The sequence below is a fragment of the Podarcis bocagei genome (assembly GCF_964188305.1).
Source record: "Podarcis bocagei genome assembly, chromosome: 6".
Taxonomy (NCBI): domain Eukaryota; kingdom Metazoa; phylum Chordata; class Lepidosauria; order Squamata; family Lacertidae; genus Podarcis; species Podarcis bocagei.
In genome coordinates this window covers 85972077-85993369 of record NC_138130.1, presented here as the reverse complement: position 1 = coordinate 85993369, position 21293 = coordinate 85972077, and the positions used below count along the sequence as shown (strand labels likewise).

The 21293-nt window shown below is 44.7% G+C and overlaps 1 protein-coding gene across 2 annotated transcripts in view; it reads right to left on the bottom strand.

The window, feature by feature from the left end:
* Positions 1-20821, bottom strand: part of SLC35F2 (solute carrier family 35 member F2) — a 30351-nt gene extending 9530 nt beyond the window's left edge. Inside the window, exons 1-5 of one of the 2 annotated variants that reach the window (XM_081197690.1) lie at positions 20282-20821; positions 8705-8880; positions 6130-6257; positions 4045-4204; positions 720-876 (exon numbers count right to left, since the gene is read on the bottom strand). In XM_081197690.1, coding sequence (XP_081053816.1) covers positions 720-876; positions 4045-4204; positions 6130-6257; positions 8705-8880; positions 20282-20463 — 803 coding nt within the window. In that variant the 5' untranslated portion in view covers positions 20464-20821. Of the gene's footprint in view, positions 1-719; positions 877-4044; positions 4205-6129; positions 6258-8704; positions 8881-19169; positions 19352-20281 lie in introns of those variants that run through there. The other variant, XM_081197691.1, reaches the window with a different exon arrangement.
* Positions 20822-21293: the final 472 nt, after the last annotated feature.

The window sequence follows — 21293 nt, the reverse complement described above, 5'->3', positions numbered from 1 at the left end:
GGATGGTCACTTTTTCTATGGACAATGGTACCTTTCAACACTACTATAATGAGTCAATAGGGTGAACCGATCTCAGCATGGAGAGATGAAGCAACGGGAAGAAGTGTTGGGTTTGTGCTTACCACTCAACAGTAAAAGACGCAAAAACTCTTGTCTCTAAAAAGATGGCAACGTGACCCAGAAAAACAAGATCCCGGCCCAGAAATGATTAATCCCAAAATTGTCTTTAATCCTACATCTAGTTCATTGAAAGTCAAGGAGATAATTTGCATGAATAATCATTTACAGAATTTGGCATTTCAAGGGACAGCATGGACAGCACGTAAGCCGCAAAAAGAAAGTTAAAGACACACCGGGTACGAGAAGAACAAATCAGGTAAATACTTTGATGCCTAAGGGTGCAGGTCACATTTTGATACAGAAGATAGAAGAGGTAAGCAAATGAAAGAGATGGTGGAGCGAGGTGGGGAGATGAGTAAGAGAAGCGATGTCTGCCTAGTCTCCCAATTTGGAAGAAAATTTAAATGTAAAGGACTTCTCCAGGTTGCATCCTGGCAACCCCACAAGACGCCTTTGATCTTGAACAGGTTAATGGCAATGCTAGCAATGGATTACTAACAACACACCCACCAATTCATGGAAAGGAAGAAATCATTCTGTGATGCAGAAGGTTTTTTGTTTTCTTAATTAGAATTAAAGTATGTATAATAGATCCTTACAGCTGCAGACCGCTGATAATAGTCCCAAACAAGCCCACCATTCCTAGAAACTCCACTCTGCTCAGATTTTTCACAATGTATTCCTCACTCACATTCGAAATGGCATATAAGGAAGCACCAAGGAGGACTAAGACATCGCCGATCACCACGTCGGTACCTGCACAGAAAATATAAATTGACACGCACAAAAAGAGGGAGGCTGCTGTAAAATCCAACTTGCAGGCATTTTTAATGGCAAAATCAGGTATAAGCACACAGATCATTTTTCCAACTATTTATTCTTTCTTCCAAGGAGCTCAAGTTCTCCTCCTCCATTTTCTATATTCACAGCAATGCCGTGAGGTAGCTTAGGCTGAGAGTGAGCGATTGTGACCACCCTGTGAGCGTCATGGCTAAATGGTGATTTGAACCCTGGTCTCCCAGGTCCTAGTGCAATGGTCTAACTACTACACCACATTGGCAACTACTGGAGTATTTAAAAAAGTGTGTCGGGTACTTGCCACAGAATCTATTTTCTCTTTTCAGCTCAGAAGACATGACTGTGTTTGGACATCATGATAAACCATAGTTCATAAACCATAGTTTATCATGGTAAAAAAAAAAAACCTGCCACAAGGAGATAAGAAGTTTCTTTGTTATATCCAATGCTGTCGTTCTGCTTGAGCAACAGCAGACTTCTGCTTTTGCAATGGAACATCCTCCTCCTTTCTCCAGCCTCCACACACCATCAAAATCTGCTCCAACGGGGGGGGGGGGGCTGGAGCAGATTTGGGGTGGGGAGAAGAAGTCCCACTGCTCTGGTGGAACTCTATGCACATAGCACTGAATACAACTGAATACAACTCTCTACTTAACGCCCACATTTGTGTCCGAACTTTTATTATTATTATTTATTTAATTTCTATACCACCCTGTACCCAAAGGTCTCACCGTGAAGAACTCTACACTATGGTTAATTATATATCGTGGTTTGAAGTCGGCCTGTTTCAAACAAGTCTTCGTCCGCTGCTGACCATCAGTTCTTTGGGGAAATCTGAATTCTAAACAAAACCTTTTATGAAACATGGTTTTATGGAATGTTTAAGTACTGTATTGGTCTGGATATAGACTGGACTCCACCCCACCCCACCCCTGGCTTGGGGTGTAAGCCTATGTTTACGCTTAATTGTGGGTCAGGATATCTTGTTTTGCTGCCTTTGAAAAAGATCTCTGTTTCACGGTGCAGCCTACATTTGTGGGCAACTGATTTTCAGACCAATATGTACTACCTGTTAGTTGGGCACTTTAGGAAACCAAGCAAAATGTAGCTAAGGGAAGAACAGGACCTTAAGTCCCCCCCCCCCTTACATTAACAGCCTAATTTAGCCCTTTTGTAAAAAAAAATCAATACATCGATCTCCACAAGTTCTCAGTAAATTCCTAAATGGATGCTAAGAGTATGACAGACCCTTTTTCGGTTTGCTTTTGGAGGCCCCGGGATTTAGAACTGTTTTACTAGCTGTAACATGATCCAGTTGTGGGATCTTGCTCAATATCGAATCAATGCTTAAAAAATGCTGCTCTTATTAGAGCCGCAAGCTTTTTCATCCTGGCAGGGCTCCTGTTGCTTTAGCCAGCAGAATTTGATGCAAGTGAAGTTTTTTCCTATTGGCATGGCTGGGTTGTGGATTTCTGCCTCTCACGCTGCTGTTGAGAGGCTCTGGAGATTTGCCAGGCAACTCTGGGCCTTTCTGAGCAGAGTGGCTTCAAATCTAGGATAGACTCTCCAACTGGAGCAAACCTGTGGAGCCTGAATGGCAGGTGAGAAAGATCTGACAGAGATCATAGCTAGGTTGCAGGTACTGTGGTAGAGAGGAAGCCTTCGCCCAAATCCATAAAAGGAGATGCCCTCATTATGAAAGCATGCTCAGTACATTTCCATTCAACAAGGAAATAGTTCTTTGAGGTATTGTCAGCACTGCATCGGATACCAGGCCAATCCCGACTCTGCATAAGGTAGCTTCAGACATTCATTTATTGAAGTATTTCATTTATAATACCTGCCTGTCCTACCACAAGGTAGGAGACAGGAAGTTCTCCCTCAGAACAGAACAGAACACAACAGTCTTTGTTTGAAGACCCAAGATAATGGAAATAACTCTGGGAGACTGGACCCCGCAACAGATCTGAAATGTAATTTCCTGCCCTATAAAATAAGAAAAAAGCTAGCAATGTCCCACCCATGGCCACACAGCAGGTGCAGGGAGGGGCGGTGGTATATCCTGCTAAATAACTGTTTTTTAGGAAAGCTTGTCTTTAACATCTGATCTTACCGGGGATTTTAAAGTGCAAACGGCCTAGATGTTTTGTTGATTAAGCAGAACATAAATTGTGTGTGTGTGTGTATGTATATTAATTAAATTGGATTTTAGGATTATTTCTTTAGAGATTTCTGTCCTTTGCCAAAAAATACTCACAGGGCAGTTAACAAAAACAGGGTAACATGAAACCCTAACAAAACAGAAAGATTACACCAGTTCTCATGAACTGCATAATTAGTAATAATAAAAAATTACTTATCCTTTCAGACTCTGAAAGTCCAACAAAAAAGGTGGTGTTTTACATGGAATCTAAAAGAATATAACGATGGAGAGAGATGTACGTAAGTTAACTCAAGAAAGTTTGTGGAAGGTTTCCTACCGTCTCCCACCCCCTCAGCCCCCTACATTTTTCAGGAAGTCTCCCAGAGGCACTTCCCAGGGGAGAGAGACAGAAACCTTTTCCTCTGTGAACTTCCTTACCTTAGCATCCAAGCCAGAATATACATTTCAGAACCGTGCAGTAGTCAGCAACACATTTTCAGGCATTCTGATTCCATGCATCTTTTTATTTTTCAGCCAGTGACACCCAAAGCCCTAGCATTTCAGAATTCAGGCTTTCTCAACTAAGCACAGAGCAGCAAAGAACATTGATTGGAATTCAACACAGTACTAAATGTTGTAGGTGTGCAAGACCCCCCTCCTGCCCCAAACCTTTTCTGGGTCCCCCCCTCCCCAACCCTCCAAGAGCAGACTTAGGGGGTGTGAGGCGATTCACAGGGGGAAGGAGGAATGCCATTGCGTAAGAGGGCCTCATTCTGTGCATTCAACAGCTTACCTGAATCCCGCCCGTATATTTCCCCATCGAAACAATAACAAGGTTATTATTTCCTTGAAGCAGAAATACTTGACGTATTCTGGAATTACTGAAAATCTCTTTCAGAGGAAGGATTTGAACACTCAGAGAGGACTCTCCCATGGACACAATGTTTTTTGCATTTCACCATGACATTTTCTCCAGCCCTTACCTTCCCCATTGTGCCTCTCAGCTAACACGTCCGCACCAACCATGGTGCCTACTCCCAACAGGCAGACAGCAACCGCAATGAAATGGATCAGTTTGTATCTTGCGCGGAGGATGAACCACGATAAAGCCATCAGCACAGGAATCCCAAAGCAGTCTAGGAGCTGCCATGTACAGAAAGGCATACAGTCCGGTCATAAAAAGGAAGGCACATGAGGACTAATAACTCCTCCAGGTAGCAAATATTCAAAGTTTTAAAAAATGAAATTTGGAAAGAAATACAAAAGATTCATATCGGATATCTTTGTATCAAGACTAAAAAGCTAGTCTAAATGATCTAAATAAAAACACAGAGCAGTAAGAGCAGGCATAGGCAAACTCAGCCCTCCAGACGTTTTGGGACTACAACTCCCATCATCCCTGACCATTCAGCTAGGAATGAGGGGAGTTGTAGAGTCCCAAAACATCTGGAGGGCCAAGTTTGCCTATGCCTGAGTAAGAGGGAGAAGAAGAAAATAAGAAAGAAAGGAAAAATGGGGGAAGAGGGAAAGAAAAAGAAAGAGGAACTTCCAATTCTTCATCTGTCAGCAGTAATAATACAGAATTATTCAACGCATGCACTCCAAGATAACACCCAACAAATCCACCTTCTGTAAACCAACATTATCTTCATTCTTCAAGCCCAGATATCATAACTTCATTTTCTTTTAAATGCAAAAAGTCTCTAAGAAGTTTCCAATCCATGGGAAGACATCAGCATATTAAACAAGGTCGAAACTAGCCAAGCAGTTTAGATGATGGGGCAGCAACACTTATTCCTGATGCATAAGGTACCTCTCATGCTTAGCATATATTTAGAAAAACAGTATTGTTGATAGAACAACAGGGGTGTTGATAGTTAAACCAGCCCTGCTCTACCCCCCCTCCCCTGCACACACACATACACTGAAATATGTCTCCTTCCTGTAGTATCACTGACCCACAGAATTATATCTGGCATTCGCTGCTTGATCCGTCCACCCTGTTCAAGGAGAGACAGCAATAGGGGTGGCACTGTAGCTATTTTTAACATAGACAGCCAGGTTGGTGACATACAACATTGCCTTTAAACAATCTGCTGGCGTCAGCTTGTTCCACAGGGGCCAACCCCCATGGATCTCTATCTAAGTCGACAGAAGTTGCAATGTTTGCATTATGTTTCATCTACAGCCTGGCCCTACACATGTTTACTCAGAAGTAAGTCCCACTGAGTTCAATGGTGCTCACTCCCAGTGGGGCCTACCAAGAATTGCTGTAGCCTTAATTACCAGGAAACAGCAGCGAGCATCTCACCATTATCAAGCCTCAAAATCTACAAAAATACTTCCTCAAATTGAAAACAACCAGACGAAGCAAAAAGGTATCTTTTATCCAGAGAAAGCAGCTGGAAGACTCCCATGGAGAGGATGTTTTGAGCTGGAGAGGATGTTTTCTAAGTATTTGTATTAAAAGTCATTAGCCAGTTTTCAGAAAATGCATCTGCTGCCCCGTTAACTAGGGGACGCCTTTTTAATCTACCAAAAGGTTTCTAACGGATGAATTGGGTAATCACTGCTGTCCTGATTTTAGACAGGACTCTGTTGGATGTTTACCCTCAAACATTGAAACAATGCTGGAGTAGGGTCTTGGAAGGCCACATTTCAAATCCCCACTTATGCTCATTTGTGGGGGGTTTTTACATCTCTCCCGTGTAAAACAGTCCTACACAGTCTCGAGATTATGTGATGACACTGAGCCTCTTCACTGTCCACTCGTTCTATTTACACCCCTATCTTTCCTTGAAGGAGCTTCTCCCCACCTCCATTTTATCCCCACCACAACCCCATGAGGTAGGTTAGGCTGAGAGAGAACTTGACTGGCCCAAGGTCACCCAGTCAACTTCAAGAGGCTGGGTGGCGATTTAAAGCATCAAGTCTCCCTAGGCCTAGCCCATCACTCTGACCAATACATCACACTCGTTTATCGGTGGCTCTTGCACACACACACACACACACACACACACACACACTCATTTTTAAAGTGTCACAAGACTCTTTGCTCTCTATTCTACCTGGACACTTGTCAGGGTGGTATACTGGTAGGCTTTGACGATGGAGTAGTTGGCTTCAACGTCAACTAATCCAAGCAAAATGTACTTCCACCATTTCCTTCGCAGGATCTGCCAGAGGTTGTCGTCATCTGGAGAGAAAGCAAAACACGCATGTCAACATTTAGGCATGGGTCTGCTCTCTGGTCCATCTCTTCTGCAGAAGCTCCCACTGTGTCCCCCAAAAAATCCAAGTTACATTTGATAGTTTTATTATTATTTCCTCCAAGGAACCCACAGTGACATATGCGCTTTGCCCCCTCTCCATCTTTGGGCCTGTGAGGTAAGTTTGGCAGAGAGCTGGCGACTGGTCCAAGGTCACCGAGCGAGCTTTGTGGCCAAATGGAGATTTGAACCCTGGTCTGACACTCTAAATGCTACATCACATGTGTCTCAATTTGACCAAGAAGGCATCCTTCTCAAGGGCTGTACCATGCTCCAAAGCTCCTCAGAGAGGCCTGCCTCACCCATTCTCCGACAGCTTTGCATCACCATGTGAAAACTTTTCTTTTTGACAAGCGTTTGACCAGACAAGTTTTGATATTTTCCCCACCTAGAGTGGCTGGGGAAACCAAGCCAGACAGGTGGGGTATAAATAATAAATTAATAATAATAATTAATAATATTAAGGTGTTTTTTTATTAGCCGCCACTCATTTCTATTTGTCGTTTGTTTTTATTTTAGAATACAGTGCTTTTATTCTCTAGTTTTACTAAGGGAAAAGTGGAGTACCAATATTTTCTACCGATACAAAATGATAAAAAATAAAATTTATTTAGCTGTTGTGTTTACAGTTCACCTTTCCACTGGAAAAAGAACAAACTCCACCCAACCTGACTAACAGTAAAAATCATAATAAAAAATGACCAATCCACAAATGTTTTGAAACATTACTTCTAAAATTTATTTTATCCATACTGTGATAACCTATATTATGTATACTTGTTTATAGCCTGTTCATTTTTTTCCTTTTTTTCCTTATGAGTATTTCTCTTACACTATTTTATGTAAACTTCTTACGAGAATTTTGAAAAAATGATGCGGTGTATAAATCTTGCTATATACCGTATTTTTCGCCCTATAGGACGCACCGGCCCATAGGACGCACCTATTTTTTGGGGGGGGAAATCAAAGGAAAAAATTTGATTTCCCCCCAGGTTTGCGCAGCCATCCCCAAGCTAGAAGAGGGAGATGGAGTGCTCCGTCTCCCTCTTCTGCCTTCAGGGACAGCTTGGCCCGCTATCCCCCGAGCTTGTGGGGCTGGCGGGGGGGAGAAGCAGGCTTGCTTCTCCCCCCGCCAGCCTCCAGATCAGGTCGGGGAATAGGGGGATGGCGGCGCTTCGCCATCCCCCAATCCCCCGAGCTTGTGGGGCTGGCGGGGGAGGGGAAGCAGGCTTGCTTCTCCCACCCCCAGCCTCCAGATCAGGTCGGGGAATAGGGGGATGGCGGAGCGCCGCCATCCCGCTATTCCCCGACCTGATCTGGAGGTTGTGGGGCTGGCGGGGGGGAGAAGCAGGCTTGCTTCTCCCACCCCCAGCCTTCAGATCAGGTCGGGGAATAGCGGGATGGTGGCGCTCCGCCATCCCCCTATCCCCCGAGCTTGTGGGGCTGGCGGGGGGAGAAGCAGGCTTGCTTCTCCCCCCGCCAGCCTCCAGTTCAGGTCGGGGAATAGCGGGGTGGCGGCTCTGCGCCTCCCCGCTGTCCCCAGCTTTTGGGTGCAGGCTGCTGCCCGCAAGCCTTGCGAGCCCGCGGGACATCCCGCCGGGCTTGCAAGACTTGGGATAGCTTCCTGAAGCCTGGAGAGAGAGAGGGGTCGGTGCGCACGGACCCCTCTCGCTCTCCAGGCTTCAGCGAAAGCCTGCATTCGCCCCATAGGACGCACCCAGATTTCCCCTTCATTTTTGGAGGGGGAAAAGTGCGTCTTATAGGGCGAAAAATACGGTAAATAAATAAAATCTAAGCATAGGGGTTTTTTTAAACGGCACGGAGAATCCTGGACATGGGCTGACTGACTGGAACAAGAATGCAGTGGTACCTTGGTTCTCAAACACCTTGGTACTCAACTTGGAAGCCAAACACTGCAAACCCGGAAGTAAGTGTTCCGGTTTGTGAACTTTTTTCAGAAGCCAAATGTGCTCCAATTTGAGTGTTATGCTTCCGATTTGAGTGCCACACTTCCGTTTTGAGTGTTATGCTGAGTGTTACGCTGTTTTTGCTATTTATTTTGAGTTTTTGCAGCTCTTTTTGTTTTGTTTTTGTGACTGTATGGAACCCAGTTCAGCTACTGATTGATTGTGTGACTGCAGTACATTGTTTAATGCTTTCATTTTATGGATCAATGGTCTCGTTAGATAGTAAAATTCATGTTAAATTGCTGTTTTAGGGGTTGTTTTTAAAAGTCTGGAACGGATTAATCCCTTTTGCATTACTTTCAGTGGGAAAGCGTGCCTTGGTTTTGGAACGGACTTCCGGAACGGATTAAGTTTGAGAACCAAGATCCCACTGTACTCCACAATTTTGTGGTGGGTCCCACTTGTACCTTTTCTGAAGGCCAGAATCATTGTGTACACGAGGAAAAGCAGGCAATAGTTGATGAAACTCTGCAGCATTGGAGTGTTGACCTGGTACTTGTCGGCCAAGTACTGGCTTGTAACCGCAGTCCCACATATGAACAGCGAAAGTATCTGACCAAGGAAAAGCGTTTTCACAATATGCCTGCAAATGAGAAAAGTTTAGAGGACCATTATTCTTCTTCATGCATTTTTATTATTATTAATCACATGCCAATAATTGGGAGCTGCTTCTGTTACCTCACGTCAGCAAGTGAAGCAAAACTGTACCAAGAAAAATCATGCCTGTGACCCTCTAAATTTTGTTAGATGTTAGCGGCACCATCGCTGACCATTGACCAAGCTGGCCACATCTGAAGGCCCACGGTTTCCCCACCCCTGCCCAACAGAATGGTCTGGTTTAGCATTTTTTATTTATTTTTATTTTTATACTGCAAATGTATTAAAGGTGGAAAATAAAGGGGGGAGACATAAAGAATGGGAAAAGACAAACCACCACAGAACTAAAACAAACCCATCAGCTCACAGTCACAATTTATTTTATTCGCATTGCGTTAAGCAAAGCTAAACACTTTGAATCCACCAAGCTTGCCTAATACTGTATTTGCACTTGGCATCCACCCACTGTTACTTTAGAAACCAATTTTTTTTCCACAGAAAATTTTTCCACATCACATTGCTCAGCACCTCACAGGTTCAAGAGCTGCTCCAGCAGATTCCTTATGCTTTTTATTGTGTATAGCGAACTACGGAGTCACTGCAAACCGGCCTGCAAATTCATTACTTTAAACTCAAGAGCTGCTATTTAAACTTATTTATGTAGCATACATATTTCTAAATCATTCCTAGGAAGCTGCCAGAGAAATTTATACAGTCATTGAAATGACAGGGGTTATTTCAGTCGAAAGTTCAAAAGGCGGACTGTGACACTATAATTATGACATGTCAAAGCTTCAAAAGGTATAAAGAAACCGATAAAGAGGTAAACAAACACACATTATACAAGACGCAAACTGCAAGCCTGTGCAATATGTCCTGTCAAAATGTTCTCAGCCTATCAACCATGTATGGTAGCACAAGCATCTCCTTTTGCAAAAGAGAGAGACCGTGAGTGTGTTCAGTATTCACAATTCACCAGGCACATTTTGAACCCAAGTGATGATGCCCAGGCACCAGGATAGCTCCTGACATCTCCACCATCTGGGGATCTTGACTGTTTTCACACAGTAGCAACACATCCTCTGGAATTCTATGTGTTACATTTTATCTGTACAATCAGAATGAATTTCAGGAACCAAAAAGTCGCATTGCAAAAATACAATTTTCGAGCCAGCTGGCCCCAAAATGGCAGCCAGGCATTCTGTTCTGGCAACTGTAACCTTGGTTAAGGAGCCATTTGGTGCCTAGCTTAAATATCTGAGTTTCTAACACTGCGTATGTCTGCTGAAGCACTCAACAGGCCCACAATTCATCCAACAATGTGCTGCTTTTTATTTGGTAGGTTGTAGGCCAGGAAATTCAGCAGTGAAATGAAAGTCACAGGGCCAAATACATTTTCTTTAACACCACATAAGCATCATCACCACATCTCTATGCCACCTTTCGGTTCTCTCCCTCTCAATGCTATCCTTCCAACAACCCTGTGAGGTAGTTAGGTAGGTTAGTTTAGAGAACATGAACTTCATGGTTGAGTGGGGATCTCAACCCTGGCTTCCCAAGGTCCTAGTAAAATCATGATTTAATGTTAACCATAGTAAAACTTCAGGTGCCTGATTCACAATCACTTAAGCCTTTGTTTACTGCATCAGAGAAGAGTTAAAATCACCAGAGAGAGCAGCCGAGTGTTAATCACTCGCAGTTGTGTAGCTTTGGGGGCAGCGGTGGTTTCTTAACCATAATTAAGGTGCGGGTTCAGGTTTTGCATGTATTGCTAGGCCATGTAAAAGACATTTCGCAGCACAAACTTGTCATCGCCTGCAGAAAACAATCAATAGCGAGATTAATAGATAATAAAATGATGACTATCTGAGGGGCTGGATAAATTATTAATAATGAGAACACAAGTTATTAAAGGCAAATGTGTGGAATTAAATAACCTTCTATAGGGTTTTAGAAGCACGTTGCAGAACACCGATGGCAAAAACTTTAGTTTTCCACATGGAAAGAACAGAAAACACACACGCGTAACCAGCATCTCCCTCTCCACTAATTCCCCTAATTGTGCTACTGGGATGCCTATTGATTACCACTGTTCTTATCTATTATTTATCAGCCTATAAATAAAAGAAAAATAACCTTGCCCTCCCAAGCACTTGGATGCATCTCTCTGGCCGCTTTACGAAGACAGTAAAGATTAATTGCTTTGGCTCCTTTCTGGGATGAGGTAATGGCAGTGATCTCAGGCAGACATTTAGTTCTACAACGCATGGCTTTGATTTATTCCGCCGGCCATAGACCACAAAAGCTTGTCCCGCTCATTAGTTGTCTCATGTATAGTATACTCCTGCCCAGTCATTGCATTCCTCGGGAGAGACACTGTTAGTGGTGGCTTGTGATCCAATGGTTTGATTTATGTCCTTTCAGTGTGGCAGAACCTGCCCCTTGGAATGCGCTTCCCAATGAATGAATGTCAGGCACTGCCCCTTGGAATGCGCTCCCAATGAATGAATGTCAGGCAGGCTCCTGCGGATTTGGCACTTGGGCGCCTGCTGAAAACTCATCCAGGCTTTCCCTGAGGGATAATACATGTTGATGTATTAATCTGATCTACTGATTTGTGAGGCATTTTGTACTTGTCTTACAAATGCAATTTTTTTGACAAATTTATGCTTTGTTCACTCACTGCCATGGTATCCCCCACCCTCCTTAATGGTGGTATATAAATCTTTGCTAAATAAATAAATAAATGGATATGGGTTTCACCTCCTTGGCTCCGCCTCAATGTCTGAATGCCCTCCTTACCAATGACACCACCGTCCATTCTGAAAATACACACTCCAGTGGCACAGGCCACATTCCAGCACAGTTTTATTCCACACTGCTGCAGTATGTATAAAAATCAGGCAGGCTAATCAGATGGGTCCTCCATTTCTCTCCCTTCCAACTGCTGGCCAGATGGTGAACAGGTGGGAAAGTCCAATGAAGCCTGACCTACCTGCATTTTTCAGATATTCACTCATATATGACACTCATATGGACACTGAGATCCAGTGCCGAGGGCCTTCTGGCGGTTCCCTCATTGCGAGAAGTGAGGCTACAGGGAACCAGACGGAGGGCCTTCTCGGTAGTGGCGCCCGCCCTGTGGAACGCCCTCCCATCAGATGTCAAAGAGATAAACAACTACCTGACATTCAGAAGACCCCTTAGGCAGCCCTGTTCAGGGAAGTTTTTAATATTTAACGCTGTACTGTTTTTAACACTTGATTGGGAGCCGCCCAGAGTGGCTGGGGAAACTCAGCCACATGGGCCGGGTATAAATAATTTATTATTATTATTATTATTATTATTATTATTATTATTATTATTATTATTATTATTATTATTTTATATACTGCAGCAGCTTTGGATCACACCAAGTAAAGCATCTCCTGCGGTTTAGAAGCATCATCCGCTTTCCAATGAATTGCCTGTTTATCACTCTGCTGTCACTTTGGGAAGCAATCCCAATCAGGCTCAAACTCTATGAAATTCAAGTTTTCAGGCTGCTCTTCTGTTTAAGAGAGCTTTAGTCTGCTTGATTTTAAAGAAAATTAAGAAGTAATGAGTAAGCCACAGCGACGTTTCAGAAACATTGCCAAAAAGGCAATCAGTTCACTCTTCTAGCTCACAAAGCAACTAAGTGAGTTTATTAACTCACACCGCGAGACATGAAAGTGTGACTGCAGGTAAATGTTTTAACCGTTACGTTAATGGCAATCCAGGCAGGCGTTTATAAATTAAGAGGGCGCTCAACTGTTGCGCCTGAAGCCTAAATTAACTTAAGAGTTGCTTTTACTCCAGAAGTGCCGCATGTACAAATGGCAAGAGAACTTGTGGAGTTGCAATAAGTTCAATATATTTTGGACGGAAGCTGATGACAGGTGATTTTCCCATGTACCTGCTAATACAGTGGTGCCCCGCAAGACGAATGCCTCGCAAGACGGAAAACCCACTAGACGAAAGGGTTTTCCGTTTTGGAGGTGCTTCGCAAAACGAATTTCCTTTTTTTTTTATAGAAATTTTTATTGGTTTTTCACCTTTTATAGAGACATATACACACAAAAAAGACAAAAGACAAGAACATGTACAATTTCAGAAAATCTTACTTTCCTAACCTTATTCCCTGACTTCCCCCCACCCCCCTTCATGCATCCCAATTCCCAGAATTGTGTCAGCAAATTGGTATTTCTCTTCTTAATCATCTTAAAGTTACCTCTTCTATAAAGAAAAATAAATTTTTCCTAAGTTGGACTCCAGTTCTCTTCCATTGATTTCCCAATTTGTCTTAAATAAAAGTCATATTAACTAAGCCCAAAAGTCTTGAGTGTTTTTACAATTCTGTTCTTCCCTCCCTCCCATCCCCGGTTTTCGTCCCTTCCCAATACATGTCCAAAGTGTCAGTTCTTAGCCTGGGTTCCTCACGTCCGAGGCTTTCAAGTCTCTTTCAGTCCCTCTCCGCCGGTCTTGTTGGTAATCCTTTATGTCGGTCATCGAATCTCGAAAAAATTCTGTCACCATCCAACCATATTCTCTTCCCACAAGTACATTTGGAAGTAGCTGCTGGAAAATTTCCACAAAGTCTGCCTCTTCCGAGTCAAAGTCAAAGTGGAGGCCCCCATCATATTTCTTTATTTTAAGTTCCTGTATTCCATAAGCTCCCGGGGCCTCCTCCTTCATCTTCTGTATCTTTCGCAGGTTTGTGGTGAATGTAATCCAAAGGTCTCCTTGTTTATATTCCACAGATGGCAGCTTCTGGTTGGTGCTTCCCAACTTTGCTTTCTCTTTTTCTTGTTTAGTCTCTTCCATTTCTTTAGATATCATTTCGAATTCAGCTGTGGATTCTTTCTCATCCAGGTCGTCAATACATTCAGCAGAGCTGCCTGTTCCGGAAGTCAAGGTCATAAGTTGTTTATTCATGGCCAAACTCTGCTCTTGCAAGACTCCCACCAGATGAAACATTCTTTCGATTTCCACTAGTAACTTTCCATCCACAGCCATTGTAGTTTCACAGACTTCCCCCTAGAGGGAATCTGGTTACTTGGTAATCTTTCTCCAACAATCCTCCAACTTGTTATTATTACTTTGTTTCCAACAATTTTAACTCAATTGTAACTCATTTTAGTCCAGAGGGATCTTAAATAACGATTTTTCCAATTGAACTGTCCGTTTGACAGCTTTGACAGCTGTCAAACTCCGCACCTCTTCCACAAGCTCAAAAGCAGGGCACTCCCGGGCCCGGGAGGGGGGGGTTGTTTACAACAAAAAGAAAACTTCCAACACTCCACTCTCCAGTTCAAAATTTCTTTACCAAATCTTGGAAGTTAATGTCTTTTTCAACTCACCCCACAAAGGGTAGGCTCTCCAGCTTAGCTCTTATATCGTTGCTTTAGATCGTCTGCAAGAAGGGGGGGTGCGGACTTCCTTTTAGCACACCCCCCGGTCGTCTCAAATTCGCGGGATAATATTCTTAAAGTCCAATTCCGTCTTACTCACGGGTTGTTGTTTTCAGTCCAAATTTCAAGGAAGAAAGTCAGCGCTCTCCAGTCATGGCTCGCGGCTTCGCTCCGCCGAGGTAGCGATCGACTCTCAGTGCCACGCCGCCCTCCGTATCCTCTCCGCAGCCTTTAAAAAGGCTCTTCGTGGATCGGGGGGGCGCTTAAGGCACCCGCCGAGTCTTCAGTCCGCAGGCTTCAGCGCCTGCGGTTTTTAAGGGTCCCCGCGTCGCCGGCGCGGCAAGACCCGTCCTCGGTTGAGCCGATTCCCTCCGCAGCTCGGAGGGAATCCGCCATTCCTAGATCGCACCAACCCGGACGTCTGTGCTTCGCAAAACGAATTTCCTATGGGCTTGCTTTGCAAGACAAAAATGTCTTGCGAGTTCCTGCGGGGGTTTTTTCCTCCCCCCCCTTTTTCCCAAGCCGCTAAGCCGCTTATCAGCTGATCCTAAGCCGCTAAACCGCTTAACAGCTGATCCGCTAAGCCGCTTATCAGCTGATCCGCTAAGCCGCTTAACAGCTGATCCGCTAAGCCGCTAATCAGCTGATCCACTAAACCGCTAAACCGCTTATCAGCTGATCCGCTAAGCCTGCTAAGCCGCTAATAGCGCTAAGCCGCTAAGCCGCTAATGGGCTTGCTTCGCAAGACGAAAAAACCGCAAGATGAAGAGACTCGCAGAACGGATTCTTTTCGTCTTGCGAGGCACCACTGTATTTGCACTGGATTCTGTTGAAGAACTCCTCCTACCTGATCAAAGTGAGAGGATATATAATTAAGCTGTTTATTACGATCAGAACTGCGATAAGTGCTAAATGGAAGTTCAACAGTCTCACATTTTTGTTGTACCCACCCTTCACCATCCAATCCCAAGGTATGGCACAATAATTTAAAATTCAATATTAAAAACCATTCAACACAAATGACTAACAGCAACACCTTGAACAGTCTGGGAGCAAATCAGCAACCTATCTGAGCAATGTGTTATGCGCTGACAGGCTCTCACTCCTGTTTGCAACCATGCCACAGCATTCTGCGTGAACTGCAAGGGAAGCCCCACATAGGGTGCACTGCAGTAGCCCAATCTTGAAGAAACCATTGCATAAACCAGTGTGGCCAATCCAGGAACAGCTGTAGCTGCTGCACTAATGGCACTTCTAGCCACTGAGGCGACTTGGGCCTCCAGTGACAAAGTCGGATCCAGAAGCATCCCTGGACTGCAAACCTGCTCCTCCAAAAAAGGAGAATGCAACCCTATCTAGGGGAGGCAATTGACCAGTTTCTCGGGCACTTGGCCACAGAGCCCTGACTTGCTAGGATTCAAGCTCAGCTTATTTTCCTCTCCTTCATCTCATCACTGGCACCAGTCCAAGGGACTGCCTGGCCTCTCCCGATTCAGATGCTATGGAGAAATAGAGCTGAGTGTCATCAACATACTGATGGCACCTTTCCCTAAAACTCCTAATGACCACTCTCAGCAGTTTCGTATTGACATTAAGTAGCATTGAATATAAGATAGTGCCCTGCAGTACCCCATTATGTAATCTCCAGAGCATTGAAAAGCACTCTCCCAATGTTATTCTCTGGTCCAGGATTGGATCATGGTCAATGGGACAAAGAGCTGATGAGACGTCAAGAACAAGAACAGTGTTAGAAACTCAGATACGTTAAATAGGCGCCAAATGGCTCCTTAAACCAATGTTACAGTGGCCAAAATGGAACGACTAGTTGCCATTTTGGGGTAAGGCAAGATCTAAACTCTTGTTTTTCCAATAACAGTCTGACTTTGATTGATTCTCTGTTCAACACCTGGCTGGTTCAGATGACTACTTGGAGCTAGGTTAAGAACTTTTGAGAAATTAAATAAGAAAAGTCACTTGATCCAGGGACTGTCCACATATCTACTCGCCTATTCCGACCTTCTTTTTCTTAATGGCGGACATTCATTCCACAATGAACTATGATGTTGTTAACTGCCCCTGCTCAGGCTGCACAGAAAATGCATTCTGGCTCCTGAAATTCTTTCCAATTGTGAGGATAAAATATAACCAATAGAATTCTACAGAATGTGGTTGTTAGTGTGTGAAAACAGTCAAGACCCAATGATCCCTGGGCAGATACCTACAGAGATGGTGGAAATGTCAGGCACCCTCTCAGTGCCCAGGCATCTCCACTTGCTTGGGGCAAGATAAAGCAATGAACTAATTCAATTAATAATAATAATAATAATAATAGTAACCGCCATGGGAGGAAAAGCTGCAGGGGTATGGGGGTGTCGTTTGTTTAAGAGTCACAAAATGGTGGGAAGCCCTCCTGCCATTTCTCTACTTTGAATTCCCTTTTCCCAAAGAGACTTTAGAAAGTTGCTGTGGCCCTAAGTTTTAGTGTAGGCCTTAAACTGGCCTCTGTCTTGTTCTGGTAAGGCAATTCTTATGTTGTCATAAGAAAGTGGTGGGCAATCTTTTTTCTCTTTTTCTCTCCACAACAACAGGAGAGTGTCAGATCACTCTTGCCTGAGAAGTGAGCTGATCCCTTGCAGAATGCCTTTAAAAATAGGCCAAAATTAGGTCCTAGGTACCCCCACTGTCCTAAAAGAGTGGTGCAAGAAAATTCCCTGTCCTTCACCATGCTTTTAGTCACTGTAAGGCCTAAATTAACTTTTTTTTTTGGTCACGGGGGCTGTAAGAACAATGGGGGACAATCTTAAAGGACCACTAATTTAAGAAAGAAGGGGTTTAACATGGGGTTTAAATTTCCAAGCAACATTAGCCAGGATTAAAAGTACATCCACTTTAGCCAAGGCATTTCAGAACCTCAGTAATTTGGAATCTTCAGATTGAAGAACAGAATCTAAGCAACAACTACTCAGTTGTGGTTAATTGTTCTTCAACCTGTAGCCACTATATTCACAGCCCTCAGTCTTCAACACCAGTTGAAACTGTTGTATCATGTACTCCCTCCCCTTACAGCAATGACATGTTGCAGTCTGAAGGCCTTTTGACGCAAGGGCCCGCCATTCTGCAAAAATATATCACTTGACCTTTCTTCCAGGAGGCAATGCAAGGTTCTTCGTTTAGAATAATACGAGAAAAAACTTGGCTGCCAGTTTAAGAAGCAGAAATTCCTTTGCAATCTGCTCTGCAACCTGGACCTTAAACCTTACAGAGCAATAATTTCCATCAAAAGGTCTCAAGCAAGCAGTTTTATCAATGTCCTATATCGCTTGGCTCTGAAAGAGAGGAGAGGACTGCCTGAGACAACCCCCCTCCCCGTAAGATTCATTAGTTTAATTGTTTGGAATTCTATAAAAAAAAGGATATAGAAGCGGAAGACAGGTCTGAAGTCCAATCTAGTCAAGTCCCAGTATAGGCATAAGAGCTTAACCCTTCTTCACTTCACAGAAGGGCTGCAACAAATCATTAGCTTTGAACAAAGCACAGCAATATCTAGCTATGACATTGTCTGTTTATAATGAGAGGGGCGGTAACAGTTCAGGTAGAAACATTAGGCCAACTTCCATTGTCATACAAGCATACAACCAGTGCTGTTTTTCTAGAAAAAGGTGCCAGACCTCATCATGAACACCTCCCTTGTTCTCTTATAAAGGCAATGGCACCCACCTGAGAGGTGCTGGAACTGAGCCCTCCGTACAACTTTAACAACAAAGCAATTTCCAGTCCTAAAAGCATAGTCACCAAACTGATCCAATAAAACACATTGCCATACCAGTCTTGAGATCAACTTCCCCATTGTCTTGCCCTACCCCAATCATAGCTGTCAATTTTTCCCTTTTCTTGTGAGGAATCCTATTCAGAATAAGGGAATTTCCCTTTAAAAAAGGGAAACGTTGACAGCTATGCCCCCAATAAGCAGCAGGGACCTACCTGCCAAAAGCATAGCAGTTCTGCCCCACCCAAACAGCCACTTTTGCCTCAGGTGAGCTCTGTTTGCAGGGAAGCCTCTGATCAACTGATTGTCTAGGCCCTGCCAAGTGCTGTGCACAGACCTGCGATTATACCTTTTAAGACCAAGAGGATGCTACTGCCATCATGCTTCAACCTTCCCAGACACATCTGGCCAACAAGATGGAGCAAGTCAGTTTCTCAAGACCATGATCTCGGAGTACCAGGCAGAGAGAGATGTGGACTGAACCTATGTTTCCTGCACCTACAACCCATTTCAACAACGACAAACAAGTAAGACGGAAAGGTAGGTGACTTGACCATAACCACAAATGGAGGCAGGGTGGGTGGGCAAAGCTAATCCACTAATCATTTCTTCTTCAATTAATTCCCTACCCAGATGCCCCAAATCAATCCCTCAGCTTTTTGGGTTTTTTACAAAGTTCACACAGTTTTGTTGTTGTTGTTGTTTAGTCGTTTAGTCGTGTCCGACTCTTTGTGACCCCATGAACCAGAGCACGCCAGGCACTTCTGTCTTCTCACGCAGTTTACCATCCAAATTAATGCTTCAAATATTCATTCCAGCCAAGATTTATTTTCCCCAGATCCTCCAATCATTTTCACAGCAGCTAGTTCCTCCCCCACCACAAAAATTGAATTTCCTATTCAGATACCCCCCCCCCCACTACTAAATCAATTCCAATGTAAAAACATTAAGTTTCCGCCTGTTTCTTGCAAAAGCAAATAGATGCCAACTTTTCTGCTGGGCTCTCCTTTGATACTCTTTTACAATAACAACCAATATTCCATTATTCTGTCTGCAACTTAAAGGAGCAAGGCTTACAGAGCAAAGAAAACCTGGAATTCAAAACAGCCATCCGATACTGAATCAATGAATCGCCAACCACCTACTGCATCAGCCTCCCAATACTTTTGTTGCAACACCTTTCTGGCTACTCCACCCAACAGCCACTCAGGTGTTGGGGCATGCAAGTACCTAGCTGCAAGCATTTTGTTTGGCACCCACGTCTCCGCCCACACACAGAGGCTACATACCTATGCTCCCTTGCACCCTTGGCAAGGAGATGTATTTTGTGGCGATTTTTGTGCCCTTGGGCTGAGGGTCAACCTAACCAGTCCCTAGGTTTGCCCCTGCCCACACCCTAAAGAAACTGATCTGCCATCATATGGGCCTCTAGAAGTCTACAGGCTGCTCCTAGGTCCCTTCAGACATTTGTAGGGTGTAGAAAGCTGACTTATGCCAGGTCAGGCTATCATCTAATGTTAGGAACATAAGCTACCTTAGATGGAGTCAGATGATTGACCCACTTAGTACTGTCCACACTGACTGGCAGCAGCTCTGGACGGTTTCAAGCAGGCATGCGGAGGAGATGCTCCTCCAGTCAGCCAAGGCCCTTCCCCGCTGTCTACTTTCCAGAGCCTCAGCCAGCAGCATACACAAAATAATAATAATCAGCCGGGAACATTCTGCCTTGCTTCACCGCTCCCCAAATAAATAAATTTCTTTAATCTGTATTAGTTAGCCATAAACCACTAAGACTTAAGCGGATGCACGAAGGCTCTTGTCCGAATACCCCGTGGCGCTCACGAACTAACCACAAAAAAACACAAAGTACGCCTTGAGCATGTGCAGAGGGCACAACCTCAGCCAGCCAACCCCAACCCACCCTACTCAAGAGGAAGGATTCCTCCGCCAGAAATCGAACAAACTTGCTTCCCACGTGAACATTTCCTTATCCCCCCCCCCATACACACACACCCACACAAAAGCAGAAAGCGCTCCGACCGCGTGCCGCTTCAGAGAAGCACGTGCGCCACGGAAGGCGCAGTCCGGAAGCGTAAAGATAACAAAAGTCTGCTCAAAATCGGGTTGTAAACCCTGGAAGGGAATTGATCGGGTGCCAGCGCCTCGCTCGCTCGCCCTTTTGTGCTCACCAAGAGCAGAGCTTGTCCCGGACACGTGTCAGAAAGCTGCTGCGGAAGGATCGTGGGGAAACGGCTGCTGATGTTGGTGGTGGTGATGATGATGGTGCCGCCGCTGTTGCTGTTGCTGCAACTGCCGGCGCGGCGGGGTTTCCATTCTTCAGCTCCAAGGAGGTCGAAGGCAAACCTTCCATCGCAAGCGGCAGCCGGAGCGCAGATCCGCTCTGGAGAGGAGGCGCGGGCGGCAGAAAGCGGCGCGCAGGAGGAAAGGGAGGGGAAAGGAGGCGGGGCCGCCGCTACTGCTTCTCCGCCGACCTCCTCGGATTTGCTGCTGGGTGATGCTGCCGCCGCTGTTCCTCGCTCGTCTCCTGCAGCAAACGATTAGCAGTCAGCAGATCGCACAAGCCCGGATCAAACACGCACAGCGCCCGCTGCCTGGTTGCTTGGGCACCTGCGCCAAAGGGTGCCAGGCAGCGGGAGTCAAAACAACCTCCCAGGTCCTCCCGCTTTTAGTTGCTCCAGGCTTCATAGCACCTGCTGTTAAGAAGACCATAGCTGTCAATTTTCAGATTTGAAAAGAAGGGATCAGCAGCCTCGAAAAGAAGGGATCAGCAGCCTCACCTGTCCCGGAGACAGTCTACGGGATATCTAACAATCCGGGATAGTAGCGGGAAATGGCGCTGAAATAAGGGAATTTCCCGCAAAAAAGGGAAGGTTGACAGCTATGTGTGGCCTTGTTGAGAGCTTCCTGTTATGCGTTTGTACCCTTTTCGCTCATAGGTACTCCAGGCGGTTTACAGATAAAATCAGAGCAGCCGAATTAATTTTTTTTTTAAGCATTAATAGAATTAAACTCTGTCGGTCTCTAAGGGCTATTAAAAACATTGGGGAAACTGACTGCTTTTAATGCTATCCCTAAGCCTGTTGAAAAAAGGTCTTCACCTGCCAAGGGAGCCAGTCTAGCTTCTGTAGCGAGGGAACAGTGGCATAGTGGGGAGGGGGCACATAAACAGTTGTCCTGGGC